Raw genomic sequence first — 22,842 nt, 5'->3', positions numbered from 1 at the left:
AATTGAAATTAAACAATAGATTCAGCTGATAGAATAATAAGGTAGTAATCTAATATTTTACGAACAAGTTCAGGTCAAAAATGGTTAAGTAGAAAATTCTACACGATGGTTCAGATGTTATTACACTGCATCAAACGATCAATATATTGTTTACTCGTTTAAAAATATAATCTTACATCGTTATACTCGAGACCGGAAATATGAATAACCTATTAATTACCATCAACTACTTTTTTTAAACAGGTATAGAATCAATTGGTTCATTGATATTTGCAAAGAAGGAAAAGGAAATATATAGTAACTATGCAAAATACAAAATTGAGAAGAAAGTAGGAATAACGAAATCTTACTTTTTTTTCTTTTGAACAACTGGAAATGACTAATATATGAAAGAATTTGGATATTTAATATTAAGATAAAGGTAAATAAATAATAAACATTTGACATTTTTTCGCTTTTACCGCTGTGTTGTTTTGTGCTTAAATCGAATATAATTAGACTGTTGTCCAATACATGTACGCCTGAAATATTGTATTAAAGTGAGATTTCAATTTACCGACAGGGTTCCATGTTGCCACCTTCTCCTCTACATGTTCGAAATACGCTACTTTCGTTCAATGAGGAGTAATGTGAATTACACGAAGTTACAAGCTAAGCCTATGCTTAACACGTCCTTGATTGTATCTGTTTCATGCCCACTCTAGATAGGTGAACACGACCTGGAAATTACAAAGCTTCATTTCATTGTCAGTTAAGCTCATGCGAACGTTAAAACGAGTACGGACTGTAGTGAATCGGTTTCAACAAACAAAACTCTCTCTTGACATGGAGAACACTGTTCCGCGGAATAAACGAGGTTTCCTATCCTCGATACCTTCTGAATCTTTATGGAAAACTGAATGTTTATAGTTTGTAAATAATTAATCGTAAATTCGATCATAACAACAATCATACACGCGAATATCCTCTTTGATCGTTATAGTGTGCTGATATAGATATTGTTAATCAAAATATTTAAATGTGCTTCTTACTAAGTGTCATGATTTTTAGCGATGTAATTATATAGCAATTGTATCTGTGAAATATACCAATAGTAAATGTGTGTTATGTTTGTACTGTTCGAAATGATATACATAGTTATACATCCAATATGATTGATTGTTGTATCGTGTAATATAATCAATGACCGTGGGACGATTAAAATTTCATTGGATCCAAAATTTAAGTAAGTTTTATTGTATTAATATTATTTTTTATATGTATATACTTAATTATGTACTGTGACATTTTCAAACAGATTTTTAAATGTTATAAATGGTATCAAGAATGATCGAATGATTGTAATATCAGTGATTAATATGTTCGCTGCTATTCCCGTCCTGCCATTTGAACACAAGATCTATATGATGTTAAGTGACGCTGTCTAATTATATTATTACCGCGATAAAGATATAAAAATAGAAGTAATATATAACTGTGTGTATGTGAAGAAGGAGAAGTAAAAATACAAAGATATATAAAAATAAAATTAGGAATGAAATAGTAAAAGGTATCCAAACAATCATCTTTAAATAGCTACTCCGATTTCAATAAAATATTAAGATATGCAATTTCTAGGAGAAACTGAACATTCTTCATGGATTCAAATTTAAAAAATTTTACACTATCGATGTACATATATTTTTATTATATCAATTGTTTGCCTACCAGTATTGCTATTAGTTAATTTCGATATCATAAAAAATTGTTAAACTAATAATTGTTACATTTTAAATTTCCCATTGGATTTATACATGCATACATATGTACCAAGATCTATTTATATATTATTATACATTAATTATTTATTTATTTATACTGTACATAAATTTATAAAAGAAAGCATAAGAAGATGATTTTTTTATAGCACTCGTTATGATTCTATACTTAATGCTGTCGCCCAACCGGACTGTGGTCCCATTCAGAATGTACACTGTTAATGCGAGGTGATTACGCATTTGTCACCAGTCAATGCCAATCGTTTCGAGTAGAGAACCGGTAGAGTTCGACGTTAAGGCATTACAGTACGGATTGCATCTATCAATTGACATGAGGATAGTTAAGTGCGCTAACCTACACAAAACAAGGAAAAAGCAGGTGTTTCGATGATTCCGAATGCTGTTAGAAGTATTAAATAACGTTTAATCGATTTTGTATTTATATTGATCGTACTTTATTGGTGCCAAGCTCTTTTTGCTCTTTTCTACACTAATGTCTCCACAGAGCCAATTGCTATCCGATGCTGAACGCTATTCTAATAATTTCTCAATTGATAAAGCAGTAGTTTGAAGAACAGTAGAAATGTAAACATAATTCAAGTATGTAATATAAATTAATAAAAAATAAATAATGAAAGTAATTTTAATCCAGCTATTTACAGTAGATATTTTAAAAAGAAAGACACATTATTGTAGAGCATACATTATCAGCAAGTTGAATTGTGTGACATGCATTAGAATCATGCGTCTAATCGCATTTCTGTTTTGTATGCAGGATTGTGCATGAATGTAATTTAAAGAATAGCGCACATAGTTCAATACTTTGTTACTATTATGCTCAACATTTTATGCGCATTGCAATGTAGTGCAGTTAACAGATATTTGCTGCCTTTAGAATGAAACAACCTTCCCTTTTTGGGATTGAATTGGTTACTCAAAAATGTCGAACAAACATTTCATTCCAAATGCAATCATGCATTTCTCCCAATACTATCGAACGATATCGCCCATATGAATCAATATTCAACTGTACATGAGCATGAAACTCGACGAGAGGTCAAGTGCAAGCATAATGCACAATATCAAAGTACAATAGATCAAATATATGATTCGCTCTTGTTAACTCATATTGAACAAAGTTGACAACGTATATACGAATGAATACTTTTATGCATTGCAAACATTTTCGAAGCGATGATGCATTGGAATTATAAATTATATTTTTATAAATATTTAAAATATACATATATTTTCTTTCGTACGAGTAAAACGCAGGGCGTAAAGTAACATAAAGTTTAAAAAACATTCTAATTATGTAAAATGTTACTATAAATCAAATGGATATTCAATAATTCATAAATTGTGTACAACGCCATCTTTCGATAGCTTTGGAAAGTACATATTCAGTATCATAGGGTCTTCGACCTGTCCTTTTCTCGTTAGTGTGTGCTTTCAGTGCTTTGACGTTTTAATGTGTGACGTGAGCCCCCGAACTAGCTGCCACTCGCTGGGAAATCTACGATTCTATGACAGAGACAGACAGGTATAAAAGGTTGACATATGTTTCGCGTGTAGTGGGAAGTACAAATTGGTTCACTTGTCGTGGAACTGCTGCTTTTACGTTCATTATCGATTAACTGTGCATACTTGGCCGGCCGGCAGACAGTCGACGCGACGCCGGGTCAGCTAAGCAACTAATAAAAAGTTCATATGAACGATCGCGAAAGCAATCCTCAATCATAAGAGGGGTATATGTTCACACGTTCTGCGTATTAGAAAATAATATTGCCAGAAGGTTTCGTACAAAAAGAGTAATTATATCATTGATCATTTCTGTGAAACAATCTGGTTCATTAGCATGCCAACTATGCGCGAGTTTCTGCTCAACAAATTTACCAACGCGCATGCTCGTAGTACAAAATACACGCGGGAAAATATTGCAGATGAAAACGTAAACTCCATGCAAATATTCACTCTAGAACTTAAGATTTAATCATACAATTTATAATCTTACACTTTTCTATGCTGCAGAACATGAGTCACTGAATATTTGCAGCAAAAATTATGTAAATATTTGCAATAACAATGATGAGGATTTCCTTAAACATCTGAATATTGCTGTCCCGTAACCAAGATAAACATTGTTGGAATGCACATTGGATAAAATGGAATATGGAAAGTTGTGGAAGCACGATCTTCATCTCGTATGCGAATAGACGACGGATATATATTCTGACACAGAGACATGTTAATGAGGAAGACGATTTCATAAAATCTTAGGCCTTCGAATATTGTTGACTCTACATATCACCAATGTTTTGAAGCGTTCACGTTAAGTCAATCATCCATATAAAACATCGTATAAGAGCTGAAATGTTGTTTACCTTGAATCTTTAATAGTTTCTTTATTTAGAATAGAGTATAATATAGTACTCAATACTTTACATTTCATTTGTTTCAGTTTTTGAATCGAGTAACATCAAATTTAGAAATTAAGGAATCTATTAGGTTCAGTTAAAAGTATTGTTAAGATAATTGTTATGTATAATTGTTGATAATATATTGATCTTTTCAATATTTTAATATTATAACGAGCAATATTTGTAAAAATATTCAAACTTAAAGAAAGGATAATGTTGGTAATGTATAATTAATTCACAAAAGAATATAGAAATTTAAAACTGCTGCTCTGTAAAAAATTAAGAAAATAGGAAATGTGACTTATTATATCCTTTCTCTCTAGTCTTCAGTTGAAAGGAAGTCAAGTGATCCCGGGGAGCATTTAATGAAACGGATGACTCGGCTGGCCAGTTTCCCGCCAGTAGCCTGAGTTTGGTGTCTGTATTTCTACGTTAAAATTTCTCAGAGGGGGATGCAAACGCCTCCAGCGACTTTCTTGCTTCCTCCGCGAGTGTAGTTCACGGGAGCGCCCTTGCAAGGACAGCGGCCTTTCAGGGCTTTCAAGCCTTTCGGGGCGAACGCTTAAAACGAGGCAAATGGACAAGAGAAAGCGAGTCAAGACGAGTATACAGACAGAACCTGCCGCCTTATCTCGCTTTCCTGTGTCTCCTTCTGTCTCCTTCTCTCCCCTTCTTCTTTCTCCGTACCGCCCATTCTTCCCTCCTTTCATTTACCTCCCTCCAAAGTTTAAATACTTCCCTTCTCCTCTTTCCTTCTCTCTGGCTCGCAGGAAACCAGTCGCGATTTTTCACGCGGTGGGAACTAGAAGCCGCTCCCTACTATAAATAGCCTTCGAGTTCGCTCTCGAGCTCTGCTCTCTCGGCCTCCAACGGCGATGGGAGTAGCTAAAAGGGGGTAGCCATCCATGGGCGCCGACACACTGACGTTTTAACATTATTTTTTACCACCAGTTTCTAATTCTACATTCTGCTTCAACAAGGATGCTGTGCCCCTTTCTATCAACACTTGGACTCGCGATAACGATTTCAAGGTGGCACCTTTTTTCTTTATTTTGTTTACTTTACTGTCCTCTTTACTAAACTTGATTAATTAACGATGGAATTGTTTGTAGATAGTCATTAGTAGACTGTGAATCTGTATACATGTATGGGAAATTTGAAGGTACAAAAATGCACAGAAAACACATAATATGCAAAAATATATGAAACATCCGAAGTATAATACTCTTTACAATATTTAACAGATAAAACAATTTTCTATCTGAGTTCCATTTTACAAATCATATTTACAAAAATACGTTTTTTCATAAGTGGTAGAAGACAATGGAAGATTGTTTTTTATCTCTGTGTTTTAATTAGAACCTTTTTTTGTAGAAACATTGAAGTTTGGCGCAACTAAAAATGTTATGTTAAATGGGATCTTTAAACTTAAATGAGAAATATGCAGTTCCAAAATGTTCAAGAACATTGCCTTTGATAAATACGGAAAATTTAACCAGTTATATTCGCATCCTTCATAGAACACATTGCTTGAGGCAAGCAGTGACGCTATTGGAAATTATTCGTTTCCCTAAGGTGCGCGATAACTGTAAAATGTGAGCGTTCCAAGAGAATGTCTATCCACGTGGGTCGTGGAATCACGCGTCAAGGGAAGGCGTGGTTGCTGCGATCCCGTGTGAAACAGCATGTTGATCAGGTGGATGGATTTTCAATAATACTTGTATTTTTATCTAGATCTTCATTGTATTTCATAAACTTATATAATTTTTATTATAATGTATACAGCTAGAAAGTTATGTCAAATTCATTTACTAAAGTACAAAAAAAAAGATTAAAGATTCATAAAAAATGATAAAGTTAATTCTGTGGGATAGTTAATGGTGGATTTGAAAAATTATTAATTTTCCCCATTTTAGACGAAATTCTATCGGCGCCCATGTAAGTCATGACTTTGTACGCGCGTGACAGAGGAGTAGAAGGGATGAGCGTTGGAATTTTTATGGAAGAAAAAAAAGGAAAAACTTCGTGTCTGCGACCAAAAGAGGCGGTCGGTAAGCGCGAGGAATAGGTATACCAGAGTGAACAATCGAGATAACTTGGAAAAAAATTATATAATTCCAGTTAGTTGGTCCTTCAGGAAAAAGAATGCTGTTCTATGAAATATCGGAATTGTCTTGCATTTTCCTAAAATCCATAAAAGGAATAGATATAAAGGACATAGACTTTTAGCTTGTTATAACATAACTGACGATAAATTTCTTTAACCTGATACTTATTAATACGAATACTTTTGTTGATTCATTAAAAATTAATTAAGGTTATTGCAGAAAATAGCATTCCGAAAAACTTAGTTTTAGCAAAACACCGTTTTAATAATTCTCTAATTACTGTGTTATTAGATACTTCGATGAGTAATTAGAATTTATGATAAAAATGATGTGGTTAAAAAATTAAAAAAAAAATTATGATAAAAGAAAACGTTTATCCGTTGCATTAAGATTGTTACTAAAAGAATTTATATGACCCTATTTATCAAATCTCTAGAAGGATCGTAATTGTAAATGGTTTCATTTTCCTCCGTAAGGATTAAATATTCGAGTTGAAGAGCGTAGTGAGTGATTAAGCAATGACGCGCCTCTTAGAATCTATCGTGCAGACGGTAATATCTCAGAAAGATCTTCAACGTAACTACTAAAATGAACACGTATGAAATAGTTTCATGATAGAAAAGAAATGTCAAAAACAATAAACGTTAATGATCAAAATTCATTGTCAAAATTTATAATATATGTAACTGGATATCATATACCATAACAAGGCTTAGGATAAGATTATCTTATCACGAACAAAACCAACTGGTCGAATTGTTCTAACTAAATCGTATTTTTTATAAAGCAAGTTTGTTTACAAATATCAATATCAATTACCACTTGACTTTGTACAAATTAAAATTTAGTATCCTAAAATTAAGTAACCTACTTTAGTTCAAATTGTTGCATAGTCCATCTCTGACCTATGATACTTATATTACTTGTAACTAAATTACAAATATTTATGCAAATTCATATTTTTATAAACTTAAATAGAGGTTTCTCTCCTCTATTAAACTGTAAGGAATACTCTACTTTGGATATTTTAAATACGGATTCTATGCATTTTCGTATACTCGAATTTCGCATTAATGCATAAATATGCATGACCCAACAATAATAGTGGGACATTAATCCCGCAATAGATACTTTTGGACGTTAACATACCTCTATGTCGAATTCAACTTCACACGGATATTAAAGCCGTTATAGCGTTCTAGTGTCGTTGTAAGACACTTTTATGTTTGATGTTCTGAATCTTCCATTAATGGTTGTCATCGGACCAATCATCCAACATTGGTGATACAGCCGATTAAGCTATCGACTCGAGATCAGTTTGGTGAAACAATCTATATGATGTAAAAGAATGTTTCCATTGCAGAAAACAATTCTTTCTTGGAAATAAATACTAAGTTATACTTTTAATTGGGATAAACAATTATTCATTATGATAAGTTCACTGAATGTTGTGTGTCATCCATTTTAGGAATTTCAACAGCTTTTTCTAATTTCAGAAAGCCGCAATCTTAATTAAGATCTTCTCAAAATAAACAAAGAATCATCTACTCGAATAAAATGACCAACATGCAAGTTATTCTGAGAGAGCATTTCAAGAATTCCTCTAAGCTTTGCTACTTTGCGTGCTTATAAGCAAGCGGCGCTTTACTACGACGACGTTAAGTATAGAAGGACTTTACACTTGTTTATTCCATGAATATTCCTCTAAATATTTAGAAGCAATTATTTTTACGTCACAAAAAATAACTAGTTTTCTGCGAAGATATTTCGCTCTTAGTCAAAGAGGAATTCTTCATTCCTATTTTGAAATCTTCACAGAAGCATCCTAAGAAGGTTTTAATTTTCAAAGTATAAAAAATGACAAAAAATAGCATAGAGCAATGATTTTCATTTAAGGAACAAAGTGTCAAAAGGACGAAAATTTATGTAAATTTATTTGTGTTAGCGTCATACTATATTAATATTAGAACGCTTTTCAATTAGAAAATTTAAACGCAGTCTTTTATCAACAAATAATCATAGAAAAATGCTCTCACGATGAAGGAAAGCAGATAAAGAAAAGAAATATCGGCAAGTCCGTGGGCACGAACGATAAAGTTACGATTTGCTGGGCAATCAATGTGAAAACCGGTTGTCGGTTGGAGCATAATGTTTCTCAAATCAATTCGTACTCGACGGGAAATACACCTGTACCCCGACTTCTCCCTTTCACGCTCTAGCCTCTCGGCACTCGCTCCGAACTCGCATAAACGCACACACTCTATTTATAGATAGCGTAAGGTTGATTACTCTTTTCACAGATATATGCCGCCCGAGTCCTTAAGTTTCATCATAAACGTAAAATGGGAGAATCATAAACCAACGTGATGAGAGAATAGGCGAATGAACGATGGCAATTCCAACAGATAGGAGAAAGAAACAAAAGTCTCTTTTTATTCTATCTACTTGTGTTCTAAATATATCGAGGTGAAAAATTTTTAATGATAGAGACGTAAAATTATTTGATAATCATGTTTTAATTCATTACCAGATGATATACAAAAAATATCAAATATATAATTAGAGTAAAAGAATAAAATATCTTAACTTATTTTAATAAGTATCGTGTGTCTCTGAACTATTCGATCTATTTTTCAGATCGATTTCTATGTTAATAATCTAAAAAATATATTACATTATTTGAAGTAAGTTAAATTACAAACGTTTTAAATAAATCCCACAAAATGACAATATATGTAATATGCATTAAGTAGTATAGCTTAAATACTTAGATTTATTGAATGTTATTGATAAAACCACCTCTTTACTAGGTTCGATATCAGTAGAATGGATCAATAGTTGAACATTATCAAGAGAATACTATCCATCCCAAGAGTTCTGAAAGAAATAAAGTAGTATAAGCGAAACAAGCGGGAGAAGCGTTCCACTGTGGCATCATCCATATCTTCCAGCATAATAACTTCAATTTCGTCCCGCGGTATTGCAATTTACAAAGAATTGGGGTAACTATCGAGCATCCGGTTATAGTGCGCAGAATACGTGCAATTATCCGTTTCTTTTAAATGCACCAGACGCGAAATGGAGTAGACAAAGTGTAACAGAGAAAGAGAGAGTGAGATCTACGCTGACGAGACAAAGTGTTATGGTTCTTAATGTTACGGGATATAATCTGGCGTCTGAACGACTGTGCGTTTCAGTCATGCCCGTCAATGTTTTTCCACGGACGAAAACCTGTTGTAAATTACATCTCTGCGTCTCGGTCCTCTTTTGTACTCGTCCTTCGAGGGAGATCGTCCGCACGAGGATCACCGGAGAATCGTAATTTACAAGATCTCCTCGTCCTCCATGTTTTTCGTGCCTCCCATCGCCACGCACCCTGAATAATTTACATTTTCTTGCAGTTTCCATCGATTTATTTACTTTTCTACCGGGTCACGTTGTACTGGAGATCCTCAGACCTATCTTGCACCATCAACTTCATCCCTGAAGAAATTTCTCCATATCAGGAAGAGAAACACAAGAAATGAAGGACTAAGAGAGTATTTTAGTCTTGAAGGTTTAAAAATAGTTACATAACAGATGATATTCTATTTCCCGTGTTATTGAAGACAATTATTTGAAATTTTGGTTACAAGTTAAAAAATATGTATCTACATATTTATCTACGTAGTTACTGATTCTTTTTTTATATTCCGTAATAATAGATAAAAGTAATTGTCTAGGGTAGAGTGCTGCCTTATGGCAAAAATAAACCTCTTTTCTCTTCAGAGAGGATCGAGAGATAATAAAAGGAACATGCTCTATCGGATTAATTCCCGAAAGCAAATGGTCAACCAGCACCTTCTTGAGCAATCATAAATATTCGAAAATCTCTAAAGGGATTTTATTCTGGAAGGATCCTAAATTCCAGCAGGAGCTGCGTTCTCCAACGGTCCTAAGCCTCTTCGTGAACGAACATCAGGCCCTGCTTCAGCACGCGACTGAATTGCCGCGGTATGCCGCGAATGCAAACGACCACTTTTTACCTTGTCATCGTTTCCAGCGCGTTACACGCACGCGGCACCATCAATTCGCCCAGCTCGTTGTGTTATCAACTCGCCGCTACGCGATCTGTTTGCATCCTGAGAACTGGCATGACTCAATGCGCATAGTTATGACCGCACGATATATGCACCTTTTCTAGTTGCTTTCCACTGTGTGCTTGTGACCATTGGTACTCTTTATGTGTTTAATGATTATTTCATATAAAATTAATGGTTAATTATGATATGTTTCCTTAATTGTTGAAGAAGATTTTACCAGATAAGGATAATTAATTGTTGCTACAAGTTTTGTGATTATTAGTATTTTATGTCTGTTGAGTTGGCATGAAAAAATGCGTCAATTATTTTGGTCACAATTCAAGTGCATTTTTTATGGTAGTGATGAATAAGTGTCTTCTTGAATCTTTAAAAAGGTGTAAATACTGGTTTCTCTTGAAATATTTTTTTCTTGCATATATTTACATAGAGATCTGTCGTTGTAATATTTAACTCTTCTTACATAATACAGTGGGCATTGAAGTTTTCAACAGGAAGATAATCTAAATATTTACTTAGGTCATTAACGTATGAAATATCTATTTGAAGATAGTCTCCTGCTTACATCTTCAAGCATTCACATGTATGAGTAGTAGTAGAATTTACTTGCTATGTTTCTCTTTATAATAGATCGGAAATAAACGTGAATTTTATTTTTAAATGATGCTTATGGCAAATAGATCATTTGATGATCTGATCAGAGATATGATCATTCTCCTTCAGATATTTAGACACAATTTTTCTTTTTTCAAAAATTATTTCAAGCTTTCGATATAGATGATTCTAAACCTAATTGAATACTTTATTCGTTTATTAAGAATTATAATTGTTTCCTCTTGAAAGATACATAGTTTATATATTTTATTCTAATATGATAGATGCATTTAGATAATAAAAGATCCAAAGGAACCTCTACATCAATCCAAGATGGAATGCAAAAAGCAAACGAACCTCCGCCAGCAACATGATCCCAACGATGTTGTCCGCACATTGCTGGCTGATTTCTCCTGTTCATCCACCTTGTCCAAATGAATTTGGCACGGTGAATCGTCTGATTCAACGAGGAGCAACAGGTTTGCAACAGGTCTTTGGTCAGGATGAGTTCGAGAAGTCGAGCGAGACAAAGAATTAGAAGTAGAATTTTTAGCCTCTGGTGAGGTCAAAGACACAGATTTGGAGGTTCAATGGTCAGAGATGAAACGAATTTAATTAAGGATAACGAACTTTAAAATAGTACTGAGAGTTGAATGAGGGATTTTTAACCAGTAATATAGTTCAATCTTTTTAGCATCAATGAAAGATAATTGGATGGAAACAGGAAGAGACGAAATAAAGAATTAGGAATCGAAAGTTTCAAGCATTGATAGTAACAAATGTGAAAATATAGAGAAAAATTGACCACGAAAGATAGCAATACTATAAAAAGGTAAAATATAGATCGAGTATAGAAAATGATAAATATGAAAATACAGAGAAAATTGAAAGTCAAAGGTAAAATCTCCAGCTACCTATGAAAAGAAATATTTAAGGAAGAAGACTATAAAGTACCAACAATTAAAGGTTCTTCTTCTATTTCACGATCTTCCTTGGGAGCAACAAGTCATCGACATTCAGACAACCATTTGGTATGGTTGACCATGGCACTCCCGAGGGTGGAAGAAAGCTGGTGGGAGTCCTGGTGGATGGCAACGGGGAACGTGATAGAAAAGTGAGGGTAGGAGGAGGGTAGACTTGTTCAGTCGATGGTGGTGGTTGCGGCGCCACTGCTATACCTCTGAGGAAGGGTCATATACTTGAGTTCCTGTGTATCATCGGCATCGGCCAAAGCGCCGGCAGTCGTCGTCCGGCCTTCGTGCGTGCAAGATTGCTTCGTATTCGTTCGTCCAACGACCACTCTCTGATTTCTTTAATAAACGTGTGATAACTTGCCATATCAGTGACCATACTACGTGAGGAAACACATACGATACTTTTAATTAGCGAGTATCCGGTTGAAATGCGATTAGGATACTTAATATGTATAAGGCATAAGAGCGTATATTGTAGAGTATAATAGCACGTGACGTGTACAAGTACGTTGATCATGTTCTTTTGGCTCTTGTAAATAAGGCAATATGCTTTTGAAGTTGATACATTTAGGAAGAAAATTATTTTTTAATAATTTTAGAAGATGCATGATTTGAACTTATTTTAGTTGAATGAAAATCTGAGAAGGGCTTTTATAGAGATCTTATTATATTAGAAAGATAATCAACGAGATTGTGTAATCTTTTTAAATTTTATTTAGGTATTATTTCTGATAGGGTAGTATTAATAGATGAGAGGGAACGAAGTTAGTGCTGCTGAAGATTCGTTATCTTCTTATAGTTTTGTATAGTTTTTAGCAAAAATATTTAGTTAATTACTTGTTAATTTAAATTAGAGGCAAAAAAGTAATGCTTATTGTACGATAAGCGTAATTTTGGTATAAGGATCTTTTAGATAAAAAATGTTTCTGTAGTAAAGATCACACGAGGTATATACGTTTAATTCATAAGTTTCATTGAGTGGAAATACAGAACAGTTAGTCCACTGTCATTCTTCAACCTGACACGCGAGGCAACGTGTACTTACTTTCTTCAGGAAGTCTAAATGATATTGCATAAGATCCATATACACGCATCTATGATTCTGTTACATTATATTATGCATTATATCATATATTTCATAATACATCCAACCTATTTACGTACATGAAATCTACTGATTTTCGATCGTAAATTTATTTTTATGTAATTTCCACATAGAACTATAATATAGCGTACAGGTTTTATCAATCATTTCAGAAACTGTTTTTCAATTAGCATACAGACCGACTTAAATAAAAGTCGAGTTTATACTTGTAAATTAAGAGACTCCCCTTTGACGATGATCACTCTTGCAATCAGCGGTAATTGTTTTCCTTGTCACTATGCAGAAAAATATCTATCTTCTTCAAATAGGCCTGCTCGTTATCTCAATTGTCAGTCGATTGTTCATTATTTCTTTTCAAGAGATATTGAAACAAGATATAATTTGAAACGTTTACTCACTATATTAGTAGGATTATAATTAAAAGTTTAACTATTCACTCACGCAAGTTTACTTTCCAGAAAAAGGAACGAATTATACTGATTTTCTACAATATCTATACGCATAATACAACGATTACGGCATATTTAAGATAGTTTAGAAATTCTGTTTGAAATAGACATCAAAACTCCAATATAGCTCGTAAATTAAATATTCGTATACTCATTTAAACAGTGTTCCATTTTAAGTAATATATATCAAGCAAGCATACAACATTTCTTTCATTGCATAATTTCGACTTGCTTATTCTGCCGCTCTGTATTACCACATACATATTTATTTTGTCATCTCATGTTGTTCGCTATTAACATAATGCTACATTCGTTATCAATCTTGAAAATCATTCATTAAACATTCTTGTTCAACTTGACACATATTTTTCGTTATTTTTATCTGATGAATTATTCACAGTAATCTTCGCGTTACGTAAATATTTCTGATAGATACAAGTACATATTCGTATAAATGTTTTAGTCGGATTCGATCCCGATGATTATCTGTAGTTAGGTTGAATTCAAGCCGGTAAAACCAAGCAAGTGTATATTAAATCATTTACATTGTTAATGATTCGATAATGTGTAGCTCATATCGCAATACTTATCGCATCGTGTAACATTACAAGGTACTCCATCTGATTGAGATGCCTGTTGGTCCCGATGTCCTGATGATTCTTAACTGTGCACACCGTGCAGAACGATTTTATATGTATATATCTTACCTTGAGAATAGTTTCCGTGATTATCCAGTCAATTTGCATATCCTTTGAGTTACAAATTATTTTTATCCTTATACAAAGCATTTTGCTCCCAACTATTGTTTCATGGCCTGCATTTCCTACATTTTCTACCAGTCATTGAAATGGGCATTTTTAACGAGCCTTTATTGTAATATCAGCGAATTTTATCGCTACAATTCTGCTAAAATTGTAGCGCAGTAAAGATCGTATTGGAGATCGTGTAGGACAAATTAGTAGTTCAAAATCATATTAGTTTATTCCATTTTTTATAATTTTGTTATTTACTTACTAATACAAATACCGATATAGATAAATGGAATAAATACATTCATCGATTTTTATGTATATAACGGGGAATAATTAAAGTGGAAAAATTGAAGTCAGAATGCCAAAATAGCTAACTAATTTGGCGAGACATCGTTCTTCGATGTCCTTGAATGCCCAACTAATTTTAGGCAAATTACAACGCTTCGCTGCAAAAATGATTAAGCAATTTTTCCTGAATGATATTTGAACTCGATTGAAATTGTTTTTCGATTTGAATTGTTTTATTGTTAAACGTGTTCACGAGTTAATTTCACAAATCTATTCAATTTCTAAATTTCAGGGTGAAAGTGGGAGATCTACATGCAGCAAAATCCGAGCCAACACAGTCAATCTAAACTTTCGTTAGATCATTGACACGTTCAAGAAACTGTCTGCTTAGATAAAAGTACTCTTAAAGACTGTCTTATTGACAACGACTTCGATATAACTTCTATTTTATTAAAAATGACATAGTCCATCAATATAGACTTACACTCTTCTCCTAAAGAAGAAAGGATAGAGGGAGGTTTTCCAAAATTAAAATTCATGAATCGGTAACTCGATTCATCGAAGCGGCGATACGGTTAAAGACCTCCTTGAGGCGAGAAATCATTATTTCCAGCGAGACGGATTCGACGATAGAAAAAAGTTACTTTAGAAGTGTATCCCCGAGCAGAAGGACTACGGGGATTTGGAGGCGCAAACGGAGAAGAATTAGAGGCATCAAGGAAAAATGGCGTATGACGATGTTATACTTCGAATGGGGGAGTTCGGCCGATATCAACGCAGAATCTACCTGTTGCTCTGTCTACCGGCGATATCCTGTGCTTTCCATAAGATCTCTGGAGTCTTCCTGAGCGCGAAAATGAACGCTAGGTAAAATCTTATTCTAGCAATTTAAATAGATTGTTGATATTTTTATATTGTTGAAAGAACAATATCTCTGAGTTTTTCAAATTGATTAAAAACTCGCTTTGGATAATAAATTATATATCTAGAATGAATTTTCATAAATAAATTTTCGTTCTAGATGTCTGTTACCACATGAAAATCCGGAGAATGCCACATATTTTTTACCGCCACACATACTGAATACGAGTTATCCAGGGGGTTACGAGCAGGAAAAATTGTTACAATGCTACATGCTGGATCTTCCCAATATCGTTAATGAGACAACGATCGATAGGTACGTCGACACGTCAACGGGTAATATACACGGAGAAAAACCATTAACTCCGAATAGTCTCAACACCCAAGGATACAAGCCATGTGAAACGTTCGTTTATGATAGAAGCAAATATAAAAGTACTACTACTTCTGAGGTATATTTCATGTCTTCGTGACATTAAAATGATAAACCCAAATATTTTCTATACCTTCGAACGTTTTAACAAATAATTATCTCGTTTTATTTCCAGTGGAATTTAGTTTGCGATAGGTCATGGTTGAGAGCTACGGGGGATTCGTTGTTTATGGTAGGAGTCATGCTTGGCTCGATGATTTTCGGTGGTTTGTCCGATAAGTTTGGGCGTAGACCAATTTTCTTCCTGTCTTTAGTCATACAGTTGGTCGGTGGTATACTAGTCGCAATTTCCCCCGAGTATATTTCCTACGTTGTCTTCAGGTTAATAGTTGGCTCCACTACTAGTGGAGTCTTTTTAGTCGCCTATGTAATAGGTAAAGTCTTACGAATTTCGTATATTTAATAAATCTCATATATTCTTCACTACTATTATTTAATATTATAGCTTGATGTTATAATACTGACAATGAGAACGACAACGTTGCCTTTCAGCCTTGGAAATGGTAGGACCAAAGAAGCGTTTGGTAGCTGGGGTCGGCTGCCAATTGTTCTTCACAACTGGATATATTCTAACTGCTGGTTTTGCGTATTTTATAACCGATTGGAGAATGCTACAAATCGCTATCACTGTGCCTAGCATTGCGTTTCTTCTCTACTGGTGGTAAGATCAATATCTCTTTGTTCAATGCTTTCAATCAAAATATATTTTTCTTTTCTTCATTTTTTTAAATATTGTTGTGACAAACTTTATAGGTTCATTCCTGAATCCGCACGTTGGCTATTGACAAAGGGTCGTGTACAAGAGGCGAAAGATCTCCTCCAACGAGCTTCCTTAGAAAATGGCGTAGAGATGCCGAGCGAAGCTCTGGATACGCTTCTTAATAGTAATAACGAGGAAACTACACCAGATTATAGAAAGCCATCGTTATTTGACCTTTTTCGGTATCCAAACTTGAGAAGAAAGAGTATTCTACTATTTTTCAATTGGTAATCTTTACTTTGATTTTCCTTCTGATTTTTCAGTATTTTTTGGCATATAGTATTTGCAAATATATCATCCTTTCCTTATTAATAGGCTTGTAAATAGTGGCACATATTATGGTTTATCCTGGCATGTGTCCAACCTTGGTGGCAACGATTACGTTAATTTCGTCATATCCGGGTTGGTGGAAATACCTGCATACACGTTTTTAATCTTTACATTGAATCGTTGGGGAAGAAAGATCATCCTGTGCGGTTGCATGCTAATAGCAGGATTTGCATTACTTGGAATCTTGCTTGTACCTGCTGGTTAGAACCAAAACAAAAATTAAATTTTATTGCATTGTTTTTTTAATCAATAAATTTATTAATATTTTCTAATTTATGAATATTTTTAGATGCTCAGTGGCTCGTAATATGTTTAGCGATGATCGGTAAGCTCACAATTACATCATCTTATGGTGCTATTTACGTTTTTACTGCCGAACAATTCCCTACGGTTATTCGAAATGTCGGTCTTGGAGCAAGCTCGACTTTCGCTCGAATCGGTGGAGTAATTGCTCCACATGTCATTCACTTGGTAATTCATTACTTTAACTTCCTAATCATGTTTATGATGTATTTATTTTTGATAAATACTATTTTCTAGTCTGAAATCTGGATGCCTCTACCATTTGTTATTTTTGGATCGTGCGTACTTTTTGGTGGAGTTATGTCGTTACTCCTTCCAGAGACGTTAAATAAGAAGCTCCCAGAATCTATACAAGATGGCGAATTATTTGGAAAGTATGTTGATATACGACACTTCTTTTACATTTCTCAAGGTAAAATATCAAAAAATCCTATTATCACATTTCCATGATTTTAGGAAATCGGAGAAGAAGAAGAAAAAGCAACAACTAGATATAGAACAACTAAACGAAGTTGATGTGATAAAACCATTGAAACCACAAGAAAACGGTGTTCACGAGAAACAAAACGGATGACGTTAAATTAGGAAAAAAATACAACGGTTATGCTCAAAGTATATACTTCAATCCTGTCTGATTGTATTTTAGGCACTCTTGTATACGCGTCTTACGTATACTAATCTTAGTGTGCCCATTGCAATACTGCAATACCAAAAACAAAACAAAAAGAAAACAAAATCACATTTATCTTTCAAATTATATCACCAATGATGTAGATTGCTTTTAATCAAACGGAACATGCAAAACGTGAAATCAAAGGATGATAAGAAATGTATACTTAGACTTTCAGCTTGTTTCGTAATTACTGGAAAATACACAATGAAAGCAAGAAGGTAGCAGTTTCCTTATGTTTATACATACACGTAATATACAGCTTTTGTATTTAATAGCACATAAAAATTCTGCCAGCATATATATCATTTATTTTAATTTCTAAATGTGGTTTACATACATGTTAAGTGACCTTGAAATATAAGCCTGTAAAAGCTTCTTTCGAAAGCTCACGCAGGAAATAATTATATTTCTGCGCCGAGATCGCAGATAAAAAATACAAAGACTTTGACGTTTTAATTATGTCTTTATTTCATTATTAGTAATATATAACACATACCCCATCCTCCTATTTTAATCATTTTAATATTTTAGATGTATTACTGTTTTAAAATAAAATGTTCAATTTTATAAAATCTCAAATTTTTAGATTTTATAGCTTGTGCTGACACCTGCTGGAAAGCGCAATAAATTTTGTTAATATATCGAAATGTGGAAAATATCGATTCTTTGAAGTATATCGAAGACGCCTCAACTTTCTTGTTTTCCCGCGTAAACTGTTACGAATGCGTACCGGTTGCATTCAGTCGTGTTTGTGTATACAAATTTTATAATCGTCAAGATATTTGTAAAAATATTTATAAATAATATTGTGTTAAAACAGTAAGATTATTCGGAAAAGATGGATATTGATCGAGATCAAAGATTAGAAGAGATACAAAGAGAGTATATGGATTTTTTAGATGATATGGTAAGTTTGTAAAATTTTATAATTCTTAACCCTATATTATTCATCCTTTTTCTTACTTATTCCTTAGGAAGATCAAGGCATTTATACTACTCTTGTTAAAAATATGATTGAAGAAAACAATCGCAGACTATATGTAAATGTTAACGATTTACGAAGAAAGAATCCTATTCGTGCATCGAGGTATGCATAAATCTACTTTGTTCATTCTTGATCTTGTTTCTCAAGTATGATTAATTATATTAATTTTACAATATTTTATACCACATTGGTTCCAACTTTTTTTATAGTCTATTAAATAATTCTTTTGAAGAGCATCAAGCTTTCCAAAATGCGTTAAAGCAATTTGTTGCAAGCATTGACACAGAGTATGCAAAACAAAATATAGATTTTTTTATAGCATTTGAAGGAAGTTTTGGAAATAAACATGTTACACCAAGAACCCTTACATCACGCTTTTTAGGTAACTTAGTGTGCGTAGAAGGTATTGTTACAAAATGTAAGTTATACAATTTTATATCATATTATATATATCAATTTTATGCGTAAATATTATTACATTTTGATTCTGTAAAATATGTGTTTTAAACTTTGTTAGGTTCCTTGGTACGTCCAAAGGTTGTGAGAAGTGTTCATTATTGCAGTGTAACACATACAGTAATTGAACGAACATATACTGACTTCACTTCATTTGAAGCATTTCCACAGTCTGCTGTGTACCCAACTACAGTAATTATTTATAATACCATCATTCAAAAGTAAAATAAGTATTTCATGTTATATTTTTAATTTCGCAAATATAGGATGAAGATGGTAATCCATTAGAAACAGAATTTGGCCTTTCTACATACAAAGATCATCAGACATTAACAATTCAAGAAATGCCAGAAAAAGCACCAACTGGTCAGCTACCAAGAAGTATAGATGTTGTATGCGATAATGATTTAGTAGATGTTTGTAAACCTGGAGACAGAGTTCAGATTGTTGGAAGCTTCAGATGTCTACCTGGTAAACAAGGAGGATATACAACAGGAACTTTCAGGTATGCCAACTAACAAATATAAGTTTTGAAAATAACATTTAAATCTATTTAAATATAAAAACTATCTTCTACAGATCGATCTTAATTGCTAACAATATCATGCAATTAAGCAAAGAAGCTAATTTAACTATTTCTCATGATGATGTTGCTAAGTGTAAAAAACTTGCAAAAAACAATCCTTGTAAAAATATCTTTGAACTACTTGCTAGATCACTAGCACCTTCCATTCATGGTCATGATTACGTGAAGAAAGCAATTTTATGTTTATTACTTGGTGGTGTTGAGAAATTATTACCTAATGGTACAAGATTAAGAGGGTAAGGAACATTAAGTTATATGCATAGCAAGTAAATTTTCTAAATTGAATTTAAATAAGATTTAATATTTAATTCCTTTATTAGAGATATTAATGTTTTGCTCATTGGTGATCCATCTGTTGCAAAGTCGCAACTTTTGCGCTACGTTTTGTGTACAGCTCCAAGAGCAATACCAACTACTGGCAGAGGATCATCTGGTGTGGGTTTAACAGCCGCAGTTACTATAGATAATGAGACAGGAGAACGTCGGCTTGAAGCTGGGGCTATGGTATTAGCGGATCGCGGAATTATTTGTATAGATGAATTTGATAAAATGTCAGATATTGACAGAACAGCTATTCATGAAGTGATGGAACAAGGAAAAGTAACAATTGCTAAAGCTGGAATACATGTTAGCTTAAATGCAAGATGTTCAGTACTGGCAGCTGCAAATCCAGTTTATGGAAGAGTAAATCGCGTTATATTCATTAATATAAATTAATATGTATTTGTTTATACATATGTCTTTTTCAGTACGATCAATATAAGACACCAATGGAAAATATCGGACTCCAGGATTCATTGCTTTCACGTTTCGATTTATTATTTGTTATGCTAGACATTGTGGATTCTGAACAAGATCAAATAATCAGTGATCATGTTGTTAGGATGCATAGGTATAGAAGTACAAAAGAAAAAGATGGAGAGGCACTACCTCTAGGCAGTAAAGTAGATATATTAAGTACAAAAAATCCAGATCAAATCCTTCCTGATGAAAATGACACTCAAATTTATCAAAAATATGACCCCTTATTGCATGGATTATTGCAATCTAAAAGGTACTTAAACTGTTATACATTCATACATTTATATTTGTAGTACTTTGTAGAATGATAATGTTCTTTTAGCGATCAATTATTAACTATAAGTTTTATGAGGAAATATATTCACATAGCTCGTTGTATGAAACCAAAGCTTACAGAGGAAGCTAGTGAAGTAATTGCTTCCGAATATTCGAAATTACGATCTGAAGAATCAATAAGTTCTGATGTAGCAAGGGTACATTGTTTTATTCATTTGTAGTTTATTTCATTTATTTCCTTATTAATTTTGTATTACTTCTTACTAGACTCAACCAGTAACAGCTCGTACTTTAGAAACATTGATTCGATTGTCTACTGCACATGCAAAGGCTCGTTTATCAAAAAACGTTACCGCAGATGATGCGCATGCAGCAATAGAATTAGTAGAATTCGCCTATTTCAAACGAGTTCTGGAAAAAGAAAAGAAGAAACGAAGGCGACATGATAGCGAAGAAAGTGCAGGTGGAGACGAGGAGAACGAAAACAAGAAGAAACGTACAAAGAAGAGTAACGCGGGAGAACAAGATCCATATGATTTTGAAAGCGATGATGACAGCCACATTGATGAAGCTACAAGAAGAATTACTAGGTCGCAAATGAAATCGACTGATTCAAGTCAGCCATCAGCACCAGATTCTGATCAAACTGTAGAACCAGAAGCTACTGCAGCTATCACTGAAGAAAGGTGTGTGTTTAATTGTTTTCAAACTGCTATTTATATCAATGAAATTTGAATGTTATATATGTTCTGTGATTTCAGATTGAAGGTTTTCAGAGCACTTCTTCATAAGTTGTTTCAACAACAAAGGGCGCAATCACTTTCATTATCAACAGTACGCGAATATATCAATACTCAACAAAGTCAAGAATTTACATCGAGCGAAATTACCGCTGCAATTAATAAAATGTCTGATGCGAATCAAATTATGGCCGCAGATGATAATATCTTCCTTATGTAAAATGTATTTGGTACTGTAAGTTATCCTGTATTTTTTACATTAAGGATAATTGTAAATTTGTTATGAACGTATTTATCGTTAAAAAACATTTAAGTGCATATCTATATTCCAGTTAAATTATACTTTTACCATTTAAAATTTATATTATATGTATAAGTACTTGATACATTTTATATTTTCATAATTGACAATTCATAAAAATGGCTGATCTATCTCTTTTTTTTGTAAAATAAAGAGAGAGTTTAATATAATTGGAAATATTTATATCTATTAACATTTATTATCTCTCCATATTACAGTACAGCACATTGGCACGTAAACTAGCAACAGTGATCAACATTCATTACAATATCGTAAACAATATTGTTTATATTTCTAAGTCTTTGTTTTGTATATATATATATTTATATAAAATCAACCCATATCACATAGATATAAATAGTTGTGCTGTCTCATTTAAATATATATATATATATATATGTATCTAATATTTAGGCATTTTTTACATAACTTGTTCTATCCGCGTTTTTATACCGTTAAAAAAGTTCTTAAATTTGTAACGTCATAAATTTTCACTGTATACTAGCTGTCATAAATTTTTGTAATTATCTTGAACATATGGTATTTCTAGAACTGCCTGATCAAGTTTTAAAAAACCTTGCTGTATAATATTTAATTTTACATAATCATATTGTTTGAAATTATGTATGTTGATTTGTATTTACAGGTCTAATATCATTTGATTTGAATATACATCAATGATAATATTGTAACATAATATATTGCCTTTTTTTTCATACGCACAATTTGTATAATTAAATTATGATCTTTGAGTGTACCAAATTGTTCAGATTTTACTATATAGGTATATATATAATCACAACAAAAAAAT

At 33.0% G+C, this 22,842-nt stretch overlaps 2 protein-coding genes across 7 annotated transcripts; both read left to right on the top strand.

The window, feature by feature from the left end:
- Nucleotides 1–675: 675 nt before the first annotated feature.
- On the top strand, nt 676–17,798 carry LOC117210023 (organic cation transporter protein-like). 6 transcript variants are annotated; one of them, XM_033452600.1, is made up of 10 exons: nt 676–1,225; nt 14,819–15,393; nt 15,548–15,839; nt 15,936–16,194; nt 16,313–16,481; nt 16,574–16,807; nt 16,896–17,110; nt 17,200–17,381; nt 17,451–17,587; nt 17,670–17,798. In XM_033452600.1, the coding sequence occupies exons 2-10, from the start codon at nt 15,251–15,253 to the stop codon at nt 17,785–17,787; spliced, it is 1,749 nt and encodes a 582-aa protein (XP_033308491.1). In that variant the 5' UTR covers nt 676–1,225; nt 14,819–15,250; the 3' UTR covers nt 17,788–17,798. The 6 variants fall into 6 exon arrangements, with proteins under 6 accessions (XP_033308491.1, XP_033308487.1, XP_033308489.1 ...); XM_033452596.1 differs by lacking the exon at nt 676–1,225 and adding an exon at nt 3,080–3,300; XM_033452598.1 differs by lacking the exon at nt 676–1,225 and adding an exon at nt 10,060–10,278.
- Nucleotides 17,799–18,009: 211 nt separating this feature from the next.
- On the top strand, nt 18,010–22,606 carry LOC117210022 (DNA replication licensing factor Mcm3). The gene is made up of 11 exons (XM_033452595.1): nt 18,010–18,793; nt 18,861–18,973; nt 19,081–19,289; nt 19,389–19,519; nt 19,594–19,832; nt 19,907–20,149; nt 20,234–20,597; nt 20,663–20,967; nt 21,037–21,187; nt 21,258–21,676; nt 21,752–22,606. The coding sequence occupies exons 1-11, from the start codon at nt 18,725–18,727 to the stop codon at nt 21,948–21,950; spliced, it is 2,442 nt and encodes an 813-aa protein (XP_033308486.1). The 5' UTR covers nt 18,010–18,724; the 3' UTR covers nt 21,951–22,606.
- The last annotated feature ends 236 nt before the right edge of the window (nt 22,607–22,842 follow it).

This window comes from Bombus bifarius, unplaced genomic scaffold (genome assembly GCF_011952205.1).
Source record: "Bombus bifarius isolate JDL3187 unplaced genomic scaffold, Bbif_JDL3187 scf7180000008199, whole genome shotgun sequence".
Classification (NCBI taxonomy): domain Eukaryota; kingdom Metazoa; phylum Arthropoda; class Insecta; order Hymenoptera; family Apidae; genus Bombus; species Bombus bifarius.
The sequence above is the reverse complement of the archived record's forward strand: the minus strand, read 5'-3'. Positions and strand labels throughout refer to the sequence as shown.

What these genes read in the sequence shown, in the direction of transcription:
- LOC117210022 (XM_033452595.1), top strand. Translation starts at nt 18,725, where the DNA reads ATGGATATTGATCGAGATCAAAGATTAGAAGAGATACAAAGAGAGTAT. An exon ending in AGAAGGTATTGTTACAAAAT is followed by an intron (nt 19,290 to 19,388) that starts GTAAGTTATACA and finishes AAACTTTGTTAG; the next exon opens with GTTCCTTGGTACGTCCAAAG. An exon ending in TAAGTTCTGATGTAGCAAGG is followed by an intron (nt 21,188 to 21,257) that starts GTACATTGTTTT and finishes ACTTCTTACTAG; the next exon opens with ACTCAACCAGTAACAGCTCG.
- LOC117210023 (XM_033452600.1), top strand. Translation starts at nt 15,251, where the DNA reads ATGGCGTATGACGATGTTATACTTCGAATGGGGGAGTTCGGCCGATAT. An exon ending in AATCTTGCTTGTACCTGCTG is followed by an intron (nt 17,111 to 17,199) that starts GTTAGAACCAAA and finishes GAATATTTTTAG; the next exon opens with ATGCTCAGTGGCTCGTAATA. An exon ending in CTCCACATGTCATTCACTTG is followed by an intron (nt 17,382 to 17,450) that starts GTAATTCATTAC and finishes ACTATTTTCTAG; the next exon opens with TCTGAAATCTGGATGCCTCT.